Here is a 21943-nt window from a genome sequence, read left to right on the forward strand (position 1 = left end):
GAACAACATCCCATACAATAATCACAAATGTAGCCTGGAAAAAAAGAAGTACTTTTTATTCTAAAGGCAATGCAAGTCTACATGTTACATTATTCAGAAAAAAAGAAAATGTTAATCTTTTACATTGAACTACCTGCACATGGAAAGCAAGAGCACGCACCATAAGGAGCGTAGCCTGAAATTACATCCTTTCAAGTGTCCAGGGATAAAGAGGGATGCTGAGTTTCGGCTCCAGAAGAATCTTGATATTAAAGAAAATGTTTTCCAAAAATCGTGCCCCTGGTTTCATTTTGAAGAATGGATCTCAGAGTCATCACCAGCAATCACTTCTAATTACTGTCTCTATCCCACTTGAACTGATACTCACCTATTCCTCACTGTTTCATCTGTTCCTCACTATTTCTTCAAACCATGCTGGTTTTGGAACATTGTTTTTCTCATTAACACAACAGTTGAAATGGCACTAATGGTACAAATGAAACACCTCAAATATGGACAGGCTCTTATTAATTCATTTGTGCTGTTCGGTTTTATTGAAATCGTAGGTTGCTGGAGGTGAAAAGTATAAGGGAAAGGAAGTTCATGAATGCACAGTGTTTACTAAAATGGAAAATGGCAACATTCATATTTCAAATTTCAGAGCAGCCTTCTATGAATATAATAAGTGTCCACATAAAGAGCATCTTTTGTTGCAAAATGCTCTACAAACCAGCACAGACAATATTTTGTTCTTTGCTGAATCACAGCAACTTCTGCAGTCATAACTACAGTGGGAAGAACCAAACTGAGACATCTTGGAAAACTAAAAAAATAAGCATCTTTAAATCCCATATCTCTTAAAACTGAAATGACTGAGTGGAGCAAGAAGGAAGGGTTAGATGAAGAAATAAGAGATGTATTGCTTTAAATTACAAAACTGATACTTGTAAAAATTGACACCCAATCTGTCATTTTGGAGAGAAACATGCTAGCTGCTGGGTAGCTTTTTGTATTAACAATGATATTTTATCACTGTATTGTTACAAATTGTTTTCTCTGTGTTTTTCTTTAGTTCTCCAGGTGTAGTATTCACTATCCCAAAAGGCTGTACTTAGTCTAGATTAAGGAAGGAAGAAGATCACCTACGAAAGAAATTGTAAAAAAGGAGTATGAATAATAATTCAGATGAGAAGGAAGGAGCTGTACTTGGTAGGATTAAGAAGGATACAAAGGTGAAAGGCTATAGGAGATTGTGTAGGGGAGGATGATTGATGTGTAAACCCTGTGAACAGGAGGTTTTGAGAACTTTCCAGTGAATTAGTGAATTTTTGTTATTTCCTAAAAAATTGGTTACTATTGTCTTCCCATCTTCAGAGATCTGAAAATGGAGCAGAGCGTTTAAGTAACCGGATGGTTCTCTTGGAGGTTGCCAGCACATGAGTCAAGATGCAGGAGCATGTGACTGGTGGTCATTGGCTTATTCCACCCATCTCCTGAAGGCTGGCCAGAGACTGTCTACTAGGAAGGCTGGTGGCAGTGCTGGCCACTAGCTGCTTCAGAGTCTGTGGCTTGTCCAGCACCATCAGCAGCACCCTGGGTGACAGTCCTTCCCGCAAATACAAGTTGATCTAGTTTCTTCTACAAATGCAGGTACAGGTGGAGATGAATTTCAGAAGTTAAACCAAAAAAAAAGAAGAAAAGAATTGCAAATCCGCAACTCAGCTATTCTTTTTTACATTTTCAAACTATACCTAGCAATGTCAAGGACTAGAAAATACTTCTTAAATTCCCCTCTTCCATTCATTGCTATTCTCCAATATTAATTTTGATATTCCTGTGTTCCTAAACTTAGGAATGGATAACAATGGCCATGAAATATGGATATATAAAGAAATGACATGAGAAGTTGAGTTTAATGGACGCAGATGGCAGTACCACAGATATAGTTTAGAGCAAGAAATAAATACAGAATCTAACTGACATTACAGGCTAAATATAGGTAGGCAAAGTGCAGTAACCTTGGCCAGAATTTGGTCAGACAACTAGCATTGTTCAGTCTATTCTTTCAAAAAATTGGTCTTGAATATTTTATGATCACAGAGGAAGTACCCTTTCAGCTCAATAATGCCCTTTAGTGCCCTGCTGCAGCTTTGGATTAGTAATGATTCCAGAAAGAAGAATACTACCCACCTGAACAACAAACATTTTCTTTGTCTTTCCTGAAACACAAAGAAATGTTTGTTTTCCAAGCAAGTCCATAGCCATTCCAGCCTTGATTATTTTGTGAAATCTAGTAGGGCGCTGGAGCTGTACACCACAAGAGCTGAAAAAAAGAATGTCTCTTGATATGTTAGCTTTTAAAGATCCAAAATTAGAGGCAAATATCTGCTAAATTAACAAGATATTGAATGCTATTTAGTTGAATTCCTACCACCATCCATTCCAAAGAATGTAACAGTGCAACATTTAAAGAATGAGTTCTCCTTTCTGAACATGAATAATAAAGGAAATATTATTGCTGTCATCACATTTAGAAAGCCTCAAAAAGCCCTCAGCAGTCAACACTGTACATCAGTGGGTACACCACATTTTAATTTCTAGGCTAGATAGGAAATGAGGAGTGAAGAACAATTCTCCATATCCTTTTATAATTTCTTCTAGACAATCTTTAAAGAGTTGCAGTAAGAAGATTATATAGGTTCCAAATTTTTAATTTAAGAGAAATGTTGTAGCAAAGGAAAAGTGTTAGTAACTGGAAAGGTCTGTGTTTTGGCACTGCGGTACTGCTTGATTGTAATGGACAGGTCATGGTACTGTCTACATGCAAGAACTGGGTATTTGAAAACAACTGTTGCAGTGCGATACATTTCCAACTCAAGCAGCTCTGTGCCATTAGCAATATAAAGTAAAATCCCCAAAATAATTCAAAGACACTTGGAAGAAATATAGTGGAGTAAAAGCTTTATGCTGAATTATGTGCAGTCAGAATCAGCAGCAAGTCAAAACAGAATCCAGGAGGTGTAATTTTTTTTTTTTTTAATGCATTAATTATCCTTAAAGGGGGGGAGCCTATCTTAGACATTTCAAAAAATTTCTTCATGCCTGTATGTAAATACACACTATGGGTGAAATTCTGCTCTCAGGCTGCAATACCCAGTTACCCTTATTTACCCTGGTTTTAGCCATATAACTTTTGTGGATATTTTGTGCTCACTTTGCACTGGTATTAAATAGGATATAGAAGGCCATTCTGGCTGCGAGCCACGTACAGTGTCTGTTGGTCAAATGAGCTGCAAAGCTGGTGCCTCTCGCTAATGACCCTTCATCTTTCAGAGGGACCCTCAAGCATTTAAGGCTGATCTAATAATGACTATCTCTGGCAACTTCTTTAAAGTATAAAAAATGTTAAGCGGCAGCAGCCACAGCTTTACTGACTATTGATACACTTGTCTGGAGCTTTTTGAATTATTCTTTGGGAATATGTCCCTTCAGTCCAATTTGAACTAAAAAAAAGAGAGAAGAACTTAAGTGGCCAGAGAGATTTCTTACAATCCCTATTCCTCCAAGAACTCAGATTTGGAAAAAGCAGGTGATATGAAAGCTCTTTTCCTGGTAACGGGCACGGATGCTGACATCTTAACTTGATAGTACGCATTTAGACAAAAAGTAAAGTGATGGCCAGTGAAAAATTCCACTCACAAAGTTTTATAAATTCAGATTGGACCCATCTGAAACATAAACCATTTCCTTAACTGTCTATTCCCCTTAGTATTAATTATGGAGAAGAGAGTATCTCCATTAGCTTGAATTGCAGCAAACTTATACATTTTATTATTTTGTACTTAGACTAGGCAAGGAGTCAGAGCTTTGCCAGTGTCTCACTGCTTAATGCTGCACAAGCCCTTAACTTCTCGCTGCCTCAACTTTTCCATCTGTATAGTGATTATGCTGTGCCTTGTTTTGGAAAGCACAAATAGGAAACGCTCCTGTGCTGTTTAATAGCATGATAATAGCATTTTAAAAACCACTATCTGTTTTTCATTTCTCATCAGAAGAATATGTGATTCCCAAAAGTTCTAAAATTCGGGGGGGGGAATGTATTTTAAATTAAAAAAAAAACCAAACAAACGCAGAAAATGGGAATTTCTTCAGTACATTTGCATGCAGCGCACTAGAGGGCCCTCAGGAGCTAGAAATAGATGGAATGCACTTTTGGAAGGCACATACTTCACAAGACTTTTCATTACAGAATTTAAAATAGAAGTTGCTGGGTTTTGGGTTTTTTGTGGGTTGTTTTTTTTTTTTTTTTATAACGTGAGGTTCATGTGAGTTTATAGCAGTTCATATGCAAACCACCTCTCAGTACAGTTAGCTTCCAAACAGTATTTAGCTTGCAATGAATACCTAAATGTGAACCATACTTAAAACTGAAATATGTGCTAGAATACTTTGAGAACGTCAGCTTTTACTAAGTTATTTTATTAACCTAAGGACTTTACCAGAATGAAGGATGTGTCAAGCTGTGAATAGGTAAGAGATTTTATATTTTTATAGCAATATATATTTATGAATGTGAACTGTATTCATGTTCAACTAGGGAAATTTGGCACTGCTAATATATGTTTCTGTTAGTGAATATGTGCATATTTAACTGCTACAGTTACTGGTGCTTAATGTATAATTTACAGCACTTCCATAACACGAGGTTTAGTGAAGACTTTGTCTCATAAGAAAAAGATGACCATGATCTGGGTTTGACAAGCTTTTCTTCTAATGCTGGAATACAGCTAGCTGAGATTGCAAATTGAGCCTGTATTTCATGATTTTAGTGTTTAGTTTATACTGTAATGAGAAAGTGAAAGATATATCCTGACAAATTTCTAGATGCATACTGTCTCATCTAGAACTTCTATCTCTTAAAAATATAGAACCACAGATGCCATATGAGAGAAATGAAATGAAATGCTACTACTCTTTTCTTTTTGCAGTTTGCAAAGGAGATGCTTCAGATGTTTTAGACTACAAGTCAGTAAACTTTGCTTACGTAGCTGGCTCCATTCATTCTCTGAAGCCAATCACTCCCCCTGTGGTGGCCGATAAGAATTTAACGGCTTGAGAAGGTGGAGTGTCAGCATCCTTAGTGCTAAACACGTTCCCAGGCATATCAGTAGCCTCTGTCCATCACCCATCCTGGAAGCTATTTTGAAAAGGAGAAATAGAAATTGGGAAGGGAAATCATGCATCATCATCCTGGCTGGAATGTACAGAAGACTTTATGCTGTTTTCATCATGTGGATTCACTAGAGAAATGACCACCTTTGATCAGCCAAGTAAAATCAAAAACTTGTTTATTTGCTGCCTGTGCCCCCCACGGGTGCTGAGGCTCTGGACTTGCAGGCGCCCAAGGACAAGGAGGAATCTGCTAGTTGGCATTGCGTGTGTGATCTACCTGGGATTCCTCGTCAGTCAAGTGGGTCATGTTTTACCCCAGCACAAAGGAGGACACCAAAAGATCAGTTCCAGAAGTCTCCACGATGCAGCCCAAACTCCTTTTCTGGGCATCCCACTGGATGGCACCCTGTCACCACCCAATTTCCAGGAACCCCAGCTTGGTAGCAATGGGACCTTGCTGCCGCCCAATGTAGTTTATATCACCCTGCGGTCTAAGCGCAGCAAGCCTGCCAATATCAGAGGCACAGTGAAGCCAAAGCGCAGGAAGAAACATGCAACCCCTTTGTCCTATGGGCAGCAATTTCCAAAAGCTGCTTTTATAGGCCAGGAAGAGGCCTTTGCCCAACAGCTGGGGAGGACCACGCGTGACATGGGTGCAATGGGAGCAGCCGTAGCTCTGGAGGCGAGAAAGCACCAACTGGATGAACGCAGGCATAAAGGAATGGCAATCAGGGAGAGGGGTCACCGGAGACCTGGGGGGATTTCTGGAGCTATGAAGGCACAGCCCCAGGCTGAGGAAAGCAATATCAGGATTTACAGCGAGAGCTCTCCCTCTTGGCTGAGCAAAGAAGACATCTTAAACATGCGCATGCTGGCAGATTCTCGGATAGAGAACATCCAAGAAGTACCTTCTCACAAAGCAGTCCTGGTAGTATTTGCGAGGGGTCCGAGCACCACAGGAACCGCTTGTGTCCAGGGGCACTGTGGCATCGTCAAAAGACCCCTCGACATGAGCGAGGTGTTTGCCTTTCATTTGGATAGGATCTTGGGGCTGAATAGGAGCTTACCTTCTGTAAGCAGGAGATTGGAGTTCTTCCAAGGTAACACATTCCTATGGCTTTCAGCTTGCAGGTGGGGTGCTGAGGTTTCCTTCCCCCTCCCGTGTTAATCACAGGGCAGCAGCCACCTTTAACTCCTGCAAGCCTGAGAAGTAACCCCATCATTACAGGGAGGTAAAGCTGGTATCTGTGTGTAATTTCTGCAGTGCAATTATCCTGTTCAAAGGATGCAGTACCCCAAAGTTTAGATAAAGTACCATTGAGCTGCTGAGGGCAGTAAGAACTTCTCTTCCACAAGAGTCTGGAATGAGAAAAGAGGGCGTCCTCCGTAGATCGCATGACGTTGTACAGTCTGCCCAAAGTGAAACTGGTGAAAGAAATTCCAGAATACCCTGTGATTCAATGGGTATTTCTGATATTTTTTAAAATTTTCTCACCTTTTAGATTTGACTTTAATAAAATGTTGTTGAAAGTGAGCACAAGAATTAATCTCTCAAACAGTTGGTAGGAAAAGGGGTTTGTATTTAGTCAGATAAGCTACTCGGAGAGGCAGGGGAAATTCCTGCAGAAGTTTGATGCTACTTTCATGATACTAATACCTCTGGGAATTGAAAAATTTTTAAAAAGTGCTTCCCTCTCCCCAGTAATTAAAAAAAAAAAATACTACATTGCAGTGAATTCTGCTGTACATTTTGAGGTTCATTACATACATCTATATATTATGCCAACAAAGAAATATACACAGTAAATATCTCAATATGCCTGCTACATGATTGGTATAAAGTTTTCAATTAAAAATTTGATTTTTATTCTTTAGTGAAATTAAAGATAGATTTCAGACATGTAATGTGAGTTAGAAGTAAGTCTACTTCTAACATTGCTATCTTTTAAATATGTCTTCAGCCTAACTGCTATTTTTGTACAGTCACAAATCACAATCCAAAAGGACTACGTTGCATTTTAATGAATCATTGCTAAAGTGGCTAGCTATGTTTTTGCTGTTCCTTTCTTGCTGCTGAAATTAGCTTGTACAAAGTATTTTTATATCAGTCTGCATTTCTTAAAAAAAAAATAATGCAAGAATGACTTTCGAAAGTCTGACAGCAGGAAGAGGACCCAGTAATCTCTGATTTTTTCCTGTTTTGTAAACCTTCCTTTTGGCAGCCTGTGCAACAAAGTGAATGAATCTCTAGGAACAACAGTTTGGAGGCTTCTGAATATTATTCATACTTGCAGAGCATGGAAGATACATTATGTCTAGTTTATTTTTAGGAATAAGATTTATTGCTATAGAGCTGTCACAAGGCATTAAGGTAGTTCGGTTGGAGGAACTCTGCACAGTGTGGCTGCAGAGATGACAGACTGCAAGCCTCTGAAAACTGCTATTAGGCTAATTGTGCATTGTGTTGCTCAGTGTCTGTCACCTTACAGTATGTTTTGGCCTGTCTGGGACAGAGAGAGTCATTCTGCCCTCTTTAATTTTCTTTTCCTCATAACTGGCTATGTTCCTATAGCAAGAAGAGTGTTGCTAGGTGATGAGAAGAGAAATAACATTATTTTGGTCCCACTTCATTTTTTCCAGCTAAAGGGTGAAGAGAGCATTTGGAACAGTTACTGTACCTTGTCTCTCTCCATTTGTTTAGCCTGGAAATATGCTGGAGCTCAGATGCCTAATATCTACTTGAGCTCATTACTATTTACATGCTTGTGTTTGGCATAATCTGGAAAACATCTGTGTTGAGAAGATGAGCAAAAATATATTCTTAAAAATAATACGAACAATTAGTGAGCTCATTTCTATAACCTATATGCATTTAAGTTAAGATTAGGTAGGCACTGTAAAGTTTTTTACAGGGTAGCTTGTGTGAATCATGGTTATTCATATGGGAAAGAAAGCAATGCAGGATTAGAGAGTGTGCATGTATGTATGAACATACACAGTTTCTGGGCTGGCATATCTCTCTCCACGACACATCCCTTTAGCTTGCCTCAGTTGTGATCTGATGTAACAAGACGTGTTTGATGTAGCATTAAAATCTTAAAAAATGGGCTTTTCAAAACTGTCATTCATGTTGTCAAAAGCAGTTTCAAAGAACTGCTTAGTAAATCCCTGTACAGGTTCTGTTTCCCCTATTCCCACAAATCCCACACTGATTTTTTTTTTTAAAGTCTAAAAAACTACTGTATGCAAGTCCTCTATCTGCTGCCCTTACCTTCCCTAGTTAATTGTAAAACCTTTTAAGTGTTAACTGAATTTTTTAATCTTAATTTTCCATCAGGGATGGAAAAATCAGGTATGATAACTCTTTCCCTCATATTTTTGCAATGAATTGGCCAAACGTAAAAAGCCTGGGGAGTACAGGTGGGCAAAGCCCTTTTGAGTTCAGTGTTACAGGCGAAAAGAGCATGATTCTGGGCATATGCAAGCACTCATTCATTGCTACCTACAAGGCATGAAAAACACCAAGAGCTCCAAAACACCTATAAACAAAGAAGGATAAGCTTATAAAATAACAAGAAATAATCATAAAACTGTGTCTGTTGTGGAGCAAATGGAGGCTGACCCTTGTATGTCTGAGTTTTGGGATGGTCACATTAATACCACAGGACTGAGAATCTTCATTACTTGATCATCCTGAGGAACAGGAGAGGCATAAGTGACCTTGCTTGGTGTCACAGCCCTACCTCAATTAATTTGCACAGAAGCTAAGTAAAAGGACTGCACATATTGCCTCTAGCTCAGCAACAGCGTTTGCAGGGTAGGATGATGCCAGCATTTGTTAGGGCTTGAGCTGCCACTGGAGTACCATGGGCTGGAGCAGCCTTGCTCCTGTGCTGCAGCTGACAGCTGTGGGAATAGGACTCTGGCTCCTTGAATTGTAGCAACAAGGCTGAGCTCTTTACTCAGCTTTTGGTACAAAATACGCAGCTATTGCTATGCAGTTTTGTTGTGCCACTGGCTGAGGGCCTGAACTACTGCATGCTGACAACCACCCCTCTTCCCCCCTGGTTTTCTGATATCGTAAATTTGGCTAAATATGCTCTATCCTGTGCTGAGAAGAATAAGCACAGGTATACTCAATTCAGCTGGGCTTTTTTAGCTAAAGATTGAACATACTATTTGCCCAGAACCACTTTTTCCTAAAACTTGCAAGAAACTCTTCCTTTGAGGAACACACTTCATGGTTGGTTTAGTGCAAATAGACAAATGACATACGATAGATAGCTCCACTGGTTGTACTTGTCATTTTGCTTTACTGACCTCTACATAATGCTAAATGGAGCCATAGGTTTTTCTGTTATACCCTGCACTATCAGCCTGCCCTTGCCATCCCACCAAAAGTTATGCAAAAGCAGGCAAAGATATTATGAATCACTAATATCAGGGCAAAGAATAAGAAAAACCTAACACTGCCTTATGCATTCAGAATGCTCTAAAAGGCTTCAATTTATCTGTCCTCTTTTCTATCAACCCAAACAACTTACACCATAGTGTTGTACCTCTCAGAGGGGTACTACCAGAGGGCATATTTCCAATATTTTGTTGGGTAGAGAAGTTCATGTATAAGCAATTATGCAGTCCATAGTCTAGAGAGCAACTAATGCACATTTTGTGCATTCCTTAAATCTGACATCCATATGAGCGCAGGACAGAAACATTGCAAATAAGGTGCAAAGGGAAGAAAGAAAAATGGCCTAACTTCTCTTTGCTTTCTGCTTCTGTCCCTTGTATCTTCCCTCAGAACTTAAACTCTCAAATTCAAGTAATGCTTTGTATGTCAGTCCCTCTCATCTTTCCACAGGAAATTACCCTCTCCTGCTAATATGTGGGCAACTACATTGTTTCTTTCAAATGTGGCAGTGTTAAGCTATACTGCTTTACAGTGAACAATGAAGAGTTTGAGAAAGGGCTTTAAGTACCTCGAGAAAGATTTGCTCCTTTTAGTGATGCTCTCATGGGCATGTTTAAAAATATTTTCTTTCAAGGAAGTTAGAAAAATTGCTGTAGGTACAAGTTAGAGCACAAGATGGAACAGTAACATTTGCAATAGCATCTTTGTGGTTAAGAAGCATACAGGCTATTTTCAAAGTGATGTGGTGTGTGGATATCTAAGATGATGCCTATGTTGAAGAAGCCATGCAGTGATACATTATCTAACTGCACATGAAGCAGTTTGAGTACCTTGAGGTACTCTAGTCTCAGCAGCCTGTGGTTCCACCTGTGTTATCTTATTCAACTTAGGATATCCTGAGCCAGTAGCTCCTTAGGAGCTAAGAAATTTTTAGAAATATTTTGATGTTTAAAAATCTATATGAATTACTAGGAAGCTGGTTCTGACACAGGTTTTGAAAAATCTTTCCCATACAATTTTGCAGATCATCTTTAGATAGTCAAGTAGATATATCAATCTAAAATGGCAGATGAAAAGAAAACGGAGTCAGACAGCTTTGGGCAAGATTCAGTGCAATGCAGCTGCAGCAACATAAAAGCAGTAGCCCTTTGTGTTAATATATAAAGCTGATTAGGAAAGAAGTGCATGCAGAACACACTGGACTTATTCTGAAGTGTGCTCAATCTCCTCAGTTTTGGCTGTATCAAACTGGAAGCTCTGATTCTTAGCCAGGCCCTTACGTTTCACCATTCAGTTAACTTCAGCCCCATCCTCACAAGGTTTGAATCAGAAGAGGTCCACTGATTTCAGTGGGGTCATGCCAATTCATGCAGCTGTGAATCAGACCACTTCTGCTTTAATTCAGCATCTTTATGTTTTTCCCGTGAGTATAAAAAGTTTGAGTCACTGCTCCTTACTGAAGCTGCTGTTTCATATTCCTGTAATTCAATTTATATTACAGAGTTGAAAGATTTTATTTTGGCTCATCTTTTCTGCTCCTATTTCCTCTGAAATGCAAACATTTCCTGTATTTGGCCTTGGTCTTTTAAAAATGTTTTTGTATCTTAATGGAAACTGGCAAGATATTATTCATATTTTTCAAGTATTTATATTACTATTGTTTATCATTTCCCTTTTGGGTAGACAGGAGATGTTTGTTTTGTTAGAAGACCGTTTATGTATTTGGTTTGTGGAAGAATTCATGAATAGTTACAGAAGCTGTTATTGGAGATATAAAAATAATAGATCCTGAAGAAAGCTGTCCTTTTTTGTGACAATTCCCAATGCTTATATAGACTTTCTCCAACTGGCTTGGAAAAGAACCTTAGCTGATAGTTGAACTGACTTGGCTAAAGTCATCTACAATATCGGTGACGGAGCCAGAGCGAGAGAGATGAGGAAATGGCTAAGATATTTCCCCAATCAAATTTCTAAGTACTTATTCAGGCACCTCAGTAGAATAGAAGCCTGATTTTCAGGAGTGCTCAGTGCTTTTTTCAACAGATGAAATAGTATGGAGCATGGTGCTGGTAAAGGTAGTACTGATCCCAGTGAAAGAGAGAGATTGATGTTCCTAATGGAAGGACGCATTCTGTGTTCCTAAGGAAACATTGGGCAACTGGAAGGGAATTTAAAGAGGTGGTGGAGCTGCACATTGGGTTGGCTTGAGGACTACCTTGTATGTGCAAGCCATGGCAGAGAAGGTCGAGTACATTCTGGTTTTGGAGATGAGTTTGTTTTTCTCTTGGGCTTGATTGCATGTGGGGCCTATCATGCTCCGTTGTCGAATACGAGATGATCTTTACATATGATTCACTGCTAAGTATGGGCAAAGATAATTTCTTACCTGTTGTTTTAGATCAGTCAGCATCCTTTGAACAAGTTGCTTTTTGATTCAACTGTATGGAGATCTGTTTTTAACAGTTCTTGCTGCTTACAGATGGAGCATTCATGTTAGCAGCTTTTACCTTGCCGTTGGCACCAATACCTGTTTTCTATGTGCTATTCTCTGTCTGGGTTGCCTCTGGAGAAGGTGCCATGGATCTCGTTGCCTTCATGTGAGTTTCTGAAAGCTTCTTTTCAGATGCATCTCTGGCTCCATAGGCATGTGGAAGAAAGAGACAGTTTAGGCTGCATTTAACTATGCAATAAATTGTGCAATAGCATGGACTTTAGGTTCATTGACCTTCAAGGTGAATATAAATAAATTTTAAAGCTTTATACATGTTCCAACACTTGCTATTAAGCAAATAGCAGCTTTGAGGTTAAATGGTTCTTCCTCTCTGTACCAAGACATCGTAGTTTGGTCTTCTGTCTACACCCAAAAATAAAGAATTTCTTTGTTTTAATGTGTGTACAAGCCACATTCAGTCCTGGGTCCTCGACAGTTTAATGCAGCAGCAGCATTACATCAGGAATGAAAGGAGAGTTCCACTTTCCTAAGATGGCAGATATGCCTGTTACTTGATATTGGGTGAAATATATTTATCAGTTCTTATACTGGGAAAGCTCATTTTAAATTCTTTGCCGAGGTTTCTTCCCACTAAGAACTCTGAACACTCAAACTCACCAAAGCTAAGGCCCTTGACATAGTTTCACGGAAGAGCAGAATATTCTTTACACAGAAGAATTACAGAATTTGGCCAAAATAGCTGCTATACAAAACAGATCTCATGTTATAGCTGGGTAAGAAAAAAAATACTTGTCAAGGTGTTTATTCATGCTAAGCCCACACTCTCTAGTATTCTCATATATCATTTCAGAGCTGTGAAATCATACATTATAAGCCTAAAATACTAAAGATAACAAAATAAATCCACTTTGAGTATAGGATTTGTAGTGTTTCTATGCCCATTATGCAGAAAAAATACTTTGACATATGTTTTCAGCTCTTGTAAATCATCATCAGTTCACTGGAATCAGAGGGAAATTACATTGTTGATTCACAGTAGCACTGTAGGCTCTTAATCTACCTATAAACTTTTTAATAGTCTGGTTTAGTATATGATTTTGTACATTAATCTCTTGCTTCAAACAGAGAAAGCCTTTGTACAACGAAGGCGTTTATAATGTCTATGCTTCTTCCATTCCTGCAGTTGCTGGTTTTAGATGTGGAGTAAGACCACATTAACCAAAGGATATCAAGTTATTAGTCCCTGGCCATTTTTCCTGCCACATCTGTAAAATGGTATAATTATTGATGCTTAGGCAATGTCTAAAGAATGATCAAGTACATCTGACAGCATTGCACTATACCAATGACGTTTTTCTTTTTTCAGATGGTCAAGCCTGTCCTGTTATTCTCTGGGATTCCTCACTGAGTCCAACAGATAATAGTACCCATTCTTCAGTGAGATTAACCTGGGGGCAATATCAGCAGCTATTGAAGCAGAAATGCTGGCAGAATGGTAAAGTTCCCAAAGCTGAGTGGGGGTGTACTGAAATCCATCATCATGAGTGGTCCAAGATGGCACTCTTTGATTTTCTTCTGCAGGTAAAACATTTACTGAATGCAACTTTCTGCCTCAAAAGTCATGTGAGCACACATAGGACTGCTAGAAAAGTCATTTTAGTTTATTTCCTTTTTTTAAATGGGGAAGAGATGTATTTGGACAGTTTGAACTCGTTTCTGGTTGTTTCTTATGATTAAAATATCCAAAACTCAACTTATAATCAGGGAAAGAGACCAGGAACTTAACTGACTCGTTTGCTAAAAGAGGAAGTGAAGGCTTTTGTCTTGAGACATCTTGATTTACTTCACCTTGAGGCAGGCATACTGTTTCTCCTTGACTCCTTGTTTCTCCAAACATAGTTCTTGACTACGTTCACAACTGTAAATCACTGTTTTTCACTGTGTGGTCCTTCCTGCACCTCCCCAGCTCCCAGGGGTGATTTAAGTGGTTTTAGTCAGCTGAAATCTGGATCAAGATAACAGTTGTAGTGGCTAATTTTCCTCCTTTTTAAAAACCTAGCCAGTGCTTTAGTAGGGAAAAAGAGCAGGGCAGCAACTGATGAATGATATGGCTGCTGTTCTTCAATTAGGTATTGCACATAATCATTAGCTCTCCAAATAACACCAAACTAGGACTCTGCCCAGTGGTATCACAATGTGTGGCTACAGTTACAGCAATTATGTAGTATAATATTAATACACTCCCTGTATTAGTAAGGACTGAACTGAACAATCTGGCTGGAAGCTAATTTTATGGCTTCCTGAGATATGGCACTACTTCCAATTGTCCTTGCCTGCCAGACAGGTCTGGGTGACTGAGCCTCCTGCAGCACTTACTGATTTGTGTAACACTCTTTGTATTTAAAACTGCAGCAAGCACTAGTTTTATGCACTGTGTTTGGTTGTTTATACAATTGTCCCATCCCACTCGGTGGGTTGTGAGATGGGTGAATCTTTTCAATTCCCCAACGGTCTGTGTACCGACAAAGGCCGATCTCTGCTCGGCAGAGCTGCGGGTTCAGTAGAGTCATGACAATGACTCAGAGGAATGGTCTGACCAGCAACTTTGTTAACTGGCGAATTCAACAAACAGACAAACTTAAACTGGCAAGCCCAATGAACAAACACAGGCGATTTGGCAATGGAGCTATTTTTCCAGGCAGCCCGTTACAATTTATCCAAAACTCATATCCAAAACTCATATACCCAAATATATGGTGGAAGAGTGGAGGAAGAGAGAAGGAAGAAAAGGAAAGGAGAAGAGAGGAGGGTAGAAAAAGGAAAGGTATCACCACCCTTGGATCCTGTGATGACGATGACAGGCGTGGCAATCCTCCAGTGATGGGCACACACGTGGTTCCCTGGCGGGGTGTGTCTTTTATACTCTAGTCCCCACCTCCAGGTACCCCTTGAGGACTTACATGGTTCTTGTTCTAGAAAGTTCTCAATCTTCTGCACAGGCACTGCAGAGGGGGGTAGTCATGAGGGGTCTCTGGTGGTCGCAAGCCCCTTCCTCAGATAAACCCTGTGTGATCTCTGGCCATAGATGGTAAAGTCCGTCAGAATCCGGGACTGCGCATCCTCCGACACGCTCTCCACATTCCACTCTCCCCTCTCTCCATCCCATGCTAGCCAGCCTGCTGTCGCCATCAAATCACACCTCGCCTCGCCACAATATTTGAGACATTAACTCTTTCAGTCTCTCACAAGAATTCAGCTTTTTATAGAGTTACATTTCTGAAATATAAAAGTCATGACTTGGCTTATGCATAACCTATTCCTGTCCTTCTCAGTCCTGTTCTAGGATGAATGGGTATTTCCAATTTTTTGGGGGGTTACATTTTTGCAGACTTGTTATGTTAAACAGAGCATTCAATTCTTCTCTAAAAAAATAGATTGTCACTTGTCTAATGACTCCATCTTTAGTCCCACTATGAGCAAGTAATTCTTAGAAACTAGTATAAAACTGTATATGGATTATTCTGATGCTAAACATAGTAATACCCCTATAGGAATAGTATAGAATGTGTCATAGAGTAAATATGGTTTTATGCCATTGTCTTCTTGTTGAACAGTTTAAAAATTCTTATGAGTTCTGTGTTGATTTCTAATTTTAAGGTCTTCTAAGACAAGTTTTTAAACTTCATAGTAGAAGTCCTATTATCCAGAAAGAGAGGTCAATTAAAATAAGATACAACAGGATTGAACTGTACATGAAATAAAGAAACAAATTAATCTTATAAGAGTAGCTGGTATCAGAGTGATTTATACCTCCAGTTGCCTACCAGACAAGAGCGTGCATACCAGAAAGTGAGTGAAAGTGGGTCTTAAGGTTCTTAAAGATTAAAATATTATCTGGATGCTCTCAGCCTTAACTTTAAAGTTTATCAGCAGTAGAACATGAAGACTCTAAAACAAAAAAATGCCAAGAAGGTGTTCAGAGTTTAAAAAAAAAAATCTGTGCTTCACAAGTCATTCAGAAATAAAGAATAATGGTGAAAAGTATTCTCTATTAAACATACTTCCCTCAGAAGAATGGGTTTGGTGCCCACAATAGATGTTCCTAATCTCTGCTTTGAAATGCTATAAAACATAGGAGCAGGCTGAAAAATGCTTATAGCTGACCTTCACTTGCCTTCTGCAAGAACTCAAGTAAAATAAGGACATTAAATGTAAAACAGCTTCTTTAATTTTGGGGGTTTGGACCTCTCATGTCCATAAATATATGGCAAAACCCAATGCTAAACTATTAAGGTTGCAGCATCAATTCTGGAGCGTCCCATCATTCTGTCTTAACACTGGAATGATGCAAGGTATTATGAAGAAGCTGTCTGTAAAAACATGATCTCCTCATCTATTTAATGCATGTAGTGAAGTGCAGTGCAGATGAATTAGCACTATACATCAAAGGAGTCTGTCTGGAAGGCCTCTGCTTCTTTTTTTGGCAAAGCGTTTGGATGAGTTGAATTAGAGATCCCATGAGCTAGAACACTGCAAGCAAGAGGGGCTCTAGTGCCTGCAGATGCTGAATGCTGCTCATGAAAGGAGAAAGAAGAAGAGAAATCTATTTCTTTCCTCAGGATTTTCACAGTTGAAAACAAACACTTCCACCAAGACCAGTGGCAACAGTACTACATACTTAAGAAAAAACAAAAAAACTCTCAGACTTTCATTTGATGAACAAAATTAGGAGGCCTTTTCAACATGCAACATAGTTCTACAGCAGGAGAAGAGTCCTAACAGTTCATTTCACTGGGGTGTCACAAAAATAAATTTGTAATTTTAGAAGGCTTATGTGAACATTAATGTTTTTATGCTTAGAGCAGTTTGAAGAGTTAGCAGCATACAACAAACAAGGACAGAAAAAGATTATTTACCTTTGATAAGCTACTCATTAAGCCTTAGATGCACCAGATCAGGCTTCCTCTCTGTGAGCACCTGTCAGCAGGAGCAGGGCTGCTCCCTGGGGAGATGAGCTGGAGCCAAGGGTAGCCCCATGGCAGGCAGGACAGGCAGGGCCAGCAACAGGAAAGGCAGCCCAGCAGGAAGGATGGTGGAAGGCATGGGTCCCATTGATAGCCCAGTGGGCACCAGGCACGTGCCTAAGCATTGCACATGCAGCGAGCCAGCTCCAAGGCCAATGAGCAGGAACCCCAAGCATCAATCCAGGAGCAACAGTCAGCAGGACAAGCAGCAGATACAAACCCCCACCCCAAGAAGAGCTCAGACAGGGGTTGAAGTGCCAGACCTGAGCTTAAGCGGGGCTCCTGGGCCCACGGGCAGAGGGTGGGTGTGTGTGTGGAGGTCCCAGGTGAGGGTGCTTAGGGCAATTAAGGCCTATTTGTGCACTCAGGGCCCTGGCAATGTTGTGTATTTACTCTCATCTAGTCAACAGGGGTAGAAGCACTTTTAAGGAGTGATTTATCCTTCCTGTATTAGATGATTATCCTAAAATGGCATCCTTTGCTCTGGGGGTGCCTTGTTCTTGTCATCGTTTATGAAAGGGAACATAAACGACTACGTCAGAAGAGATGCTTAACATTTACACCACTAAAGTTAGACCAGATGTATTCCTTCCAGCTAAGTGCTGTGTGATGAATAAGTGAGGGTTCGCATGGGAAAAAATAGCCTAGCCCATCATGTCATTAAAGTATATACCACAGTGCAACTCAGGGAGGCTGCTCTGTGATTATAAATGCACTCTTCTTGCATTTTGTAGCTTCTGATGGTTTGCTGTGCCCCTTACTATAATCTTTTCAATTATTTTGCGTACTATTAGTCTAATAGGTCCCACAAAATGGAGACCCTCTGTGTGTATCAGGCTGTGCTATTTCTATTGTTCTCCAGCAGAAAAAATGTAAAAAAACTATAGCCTTCTGAAAAAAAATGGAATTGTGTTCACTATCTTGTTATTCCAGTTACACAGCGGTATTGTTCCATTATTTTCAAAGAATTTCTACTGACATAAAAATCGTGGCTATTGGATGGATAAAATACAGTCTGGGAAATTGCTTCTAACAGTACATGAAGTACGGGAACCAGGTCTTCAACGCCATTTCACTGCTGACTTTAACTATACTTGTCCTGAGCTTGCTCTCCTGTCAGCTGTGTTAGTGAGCAATGACTGACACTTTGCACCAAATACTTTGATACTGTTTTCACTTGGCACTCTGCTGTACTTTGTTTCAGATCTATAATCGACTAGACAGAAACTGTTGTGGATTCAAACCTCTCAAGGAGGATGCCTGTGTGCAGCAAGGACTGAAGCTGAAATGTAGTGATCAGGATGCTGTTGACCTGACACACATAGTTCAGAGAAGGCATGACCGAAGGCACTTGGCCTTTGTAGACAATAAGGGTTTCTTTGACAGAAATGAGGACAATCTTGACTTCAAAATACTACAAGGAATCAATGAGTAAGTTTTGTAAAAAGATTGATAATTTCTTCCCAATTTGAGCATGAGACATTACGTTACTGGAATAGATATCATGGGCCCAAGACATTTACAGGATGTGTCTAAAAATGTATGAGTAATCCCACTGCTGTAAAAGATACAATTAACATGCATATGAGTAGCCATGCATAGACTTCCTTTGCTGACTCACAGCCTATATGCATAGAATTAATTGCTAAACCGCAACATAAATATTGCAATTCAGAGTGATGGCAAAGCTGATGAATTTCTTTGTGCTTTTCCAGATTCCCTGAATCTGCAGTTTCAGTGCTGAGGAGCCAGCGTTTACGCGAGAAGTTGCTACAGTCTTTGTTCCTTGACAAAATATACTGGGAGAGCCAAGGAGGCAGAAAAGGAATTGAAAAGCTTATTGATGTAATAGAAAGGAGGTCCAAAATTCTTCTTACTTATATAAATGCGCATGGAGCCAAAGTGTTGCCCATGAATGAATGAAGCAGTCTTGTTTCTATCTGAGAGATAGTCTTTAAAAAAATTTGTATGAGACAAAAACTGACAGTAAAATTGGTTTAATTCGCAGGCTTATTTAATTTTTATTTTTTCCAAACTTTCAAGTTTATTTATAATAAGAAATCTTACATGGTTTAAAAGCAACATTTAAAAGTCAGCTGCAGTTCAACACAGTGCAGTCTCTTCTATGTCACTAGTGAAATGAAATGAAATATAACCAAATGGTACATAAGTAATGTAGTAATATGTAGGTACCATGAACACTCTTTCTGTTAAACTGTTTGAAAATTAGCAACAGGATTTTCAGTACATGAGGCTGGATTACTCTTCCTTCCCTCATTCAAGTCAGTAAAAGTTTTATTGCAAATTTAAGTGGGAACAGAGATTTGTAAGCACTTAATACATTGATGAAAACTGTCATCACATCTACCTGCTGAAACATATCAGGAATTTGTCTTTTTGATTACGAATACTAAAATGCCTACATTTCCAAAGGCTTATTTTGTTTTATTTTAATTTGATCTTTTGAAATCTGAGGACTACATTCAGCTCTTTTAAATGCAGGGGTGTTTGCACTGGACATGAGGGAAATTTAAAAAAAGCAAGGCGAACATGGCATTAACAATAATGATTAATTTGACAAATACAGTTTTTACCTGTCCAGTATGGAGTACAATTCCTCATGAGTCATTTGTTACAATGTACTATTTTCAGTACAGGTTATTTTGATGTGTGGGTGGATGATCTGTTATTTTCTGTCTATTGATTAACGGGGTGTTACTCACAGAATCGTCCTTTATTACCACTATTTTTAAAAAAGAAATTCAGCTTTAGCTTTGTGTGAATATGCTGCTAAATAAGTGTACTCGTTTTGTTTTTGCAACATTCTTGACAATATTCTTTTAGAATATTATCAAAGAGCAGACCTACTAAGGATGTGAGTGTTGTTAAACTCAGCACAGAAAATGTTTGTGCTGCATGCTCAGCTCTAGCCAGCAATTCAGGCTCTGGTTTTCCGTTACGATTGACCACTGTGGGGCGATGATTCTAGCTGACGACTTGCACGAAGTATTCGCACAGGTAAGGTTGTTAGAGAAGGTTGGATAAGCACTTTGGATTCTTAACCTTCATCTGCTCCAGAAATAAAATATCAACTGATATAGTCTATCATGACATATACCTTCTACCTATCTGTTTAGAAAGACTCTTACCATCTTTCTAGAGAAATATCTATTATCTTCTTTCCATGAGATAATGGCAGAAGTTGAATACTTCCATAGCTTTCATAGCTACAGTAAAAAAATATAGGATGTATGAGATTTTAAAATATTTTTGAAAGTGCTTGGGTAATGGTATTAATGAGAAACTAAAATGTTTCATCTCAATGTTAATGTGGGTGGGTGAATTTAATGATTTAAATAACTACAATTCCACTGCAGCTAAAACAGATTTTCTTTCTTAGTATCAGAGCAGCTATTAACAATAATTGCTTTACTAGAAATAATAGATCTCATTATAGGCAGAGTTAAAGATACTTAGTAAAATTTTAAGAGCTTGGCCATCTAAATAATATTTTATTTTATTCTGTCAGCAAAGGGCAGATAAATTTGTAAAAACTTCTTAGAACTTAACTATTGCCTTGAGAGGACACATTTTAGAGTGTCTTGGACTTTTTAATAGCACCAAAGTAGAATTTGATAGGATTTTCATATTATCCCTTTCTTAAAATGTTGTAACTTATTAGCCAGGTAATTTCTATCACAGAAACAAAAATATTACTGAAGCTTGCACTGTGAACAGAGCCTAGAGAAAAAAATAATCATCTGGATCCATTTCACATGGAATTCCTGTTGCAGTAAATTCCACTCTTTGGTGACCGTCACAATCAATTTGTCTCATTTTCTAGCCCATCTCACAGTTTTCTTCCTGCTAGATACCTGTTCAAATGGATTATCACACACTGCTGGGAGTGAGAGAAAGGCACGACTCTCAGCTACACTGAACTTAGAAGAGGGCCAAGTGGAGATACAAGAGTGTACCTGATCATGAAAAATAAGTTCCATGAGAACTCTGTCTTCTAGCTTCGCCTCTGCTATCTTTAGATTGCACATCCCGATGCCAAGTCCATTGCCTCACATTGCCCAGTTGTTGTTTTTTTCCAGAATTGACTCATTGCCCAAGAAGAGAAAGAAATCAGAAGTCAGATTTTTTTTATCTTTTAAGGTTAGGTCATTTATTTTTATGGTGACAACTTGATGCGTTCTTCTCCATTTCTTCTAGACATGGACTAGTGTTTCCTTGAGCATGATACATGCTTTTTTATTTGCCTGGCAGTTCAGTGCCAGCTCTTGGAGCAGCAATGTAATTGCCAACTAGTAAGTAATTGCCCTGAAGCTGACCTGGAGCAATGCCTCTCAGTAGTCCTGAGCTTAAGAGGTCCAGTTAGCCATGATGCTGTGCAGCACGTAAAAATTTGACCAAGTATGAAAAGTGTAACTGTAAAGAGCACATCTTCTGGAGACAAGTCCTGCAAATGAATGTCCTTAGGAAATGAACAGTGTTTTTTGCTAGACATTTTTGGTGGCAGAGGCATACAGAGCAAGTTGTCATTAGAGCTAATCTACAGGACAAAACAATATTCAGACTTACGTAGAAAGTACAAGGGGAAGGATAGGTGTATCTCCCTGTGCTGCCCAGTATGGACCAGACAGGCACATAAAGGCACTGTCTTCTCAGAACTGCTGCAGGGACCAGTGAGTCCAGAGTGAATGGCCAAGGCAGACTGAGCTGTGCCATTACTGCACACATTACACTTTCCAAGGGCAAAGGAATACTTCTTACTCTGAAACTCTGAATTTGGGTCTAGGACAAGGCATTCTGCATCCTGCTCTCAACTTACAACAGTGCCTTAGCATTGCAGTATGCATAGCTGGAGGCCTTGCTTTCTATGCTGTGTTAACATGCCAT

At 39.2% G+C, this 21943-nt stretch overlaps 1 protein-coding gene across 1 annotated transcript; it reads left to right on the forward strand.

Annotated features, from left to right (window-relative positions):
* The first annotated feature begins 4326 nt into the window (after positions 1 to 4326).
* GASK1B (golgi associated kinase 1B) lies at positions 4327 to 19642 on the forward strand. The gene is made up of 5 exons (XM_072862385.1): positions 4327 to 4509; positions 4968 to 6251; positions 13381 to 13595; positions 18243 to 18469; positions 18754 to 19642. Exons 2-5 carry the CDS (start codon positions 5255 to 5257, stop codon positions 18959 to 18961), a joined length of 1647 nt encoding a protein of 548 aa, XP_072718486.1. The 5' UTR covers positions 4327 to 4509; positions 4968 to 5254; the 3' UTR covers positions 18962 to 19642.
* The last annotated feature ends 2301 nt before the right edge of the window (positions 19643 to 21943 follow it).

This window comes from Ciconia boyciana, chromosome 5 (assembly GCF_034638445.1).
Source record: "Ciconia boyciana chromosome 5, ASM3463844v1, whole genome shotgun sequence".
NCBI lineage: Eukaryota > Metazoa > Chordata > Aves > Ciconiiformes > Ciconiidae > Ciconia > Ciconia boyciana.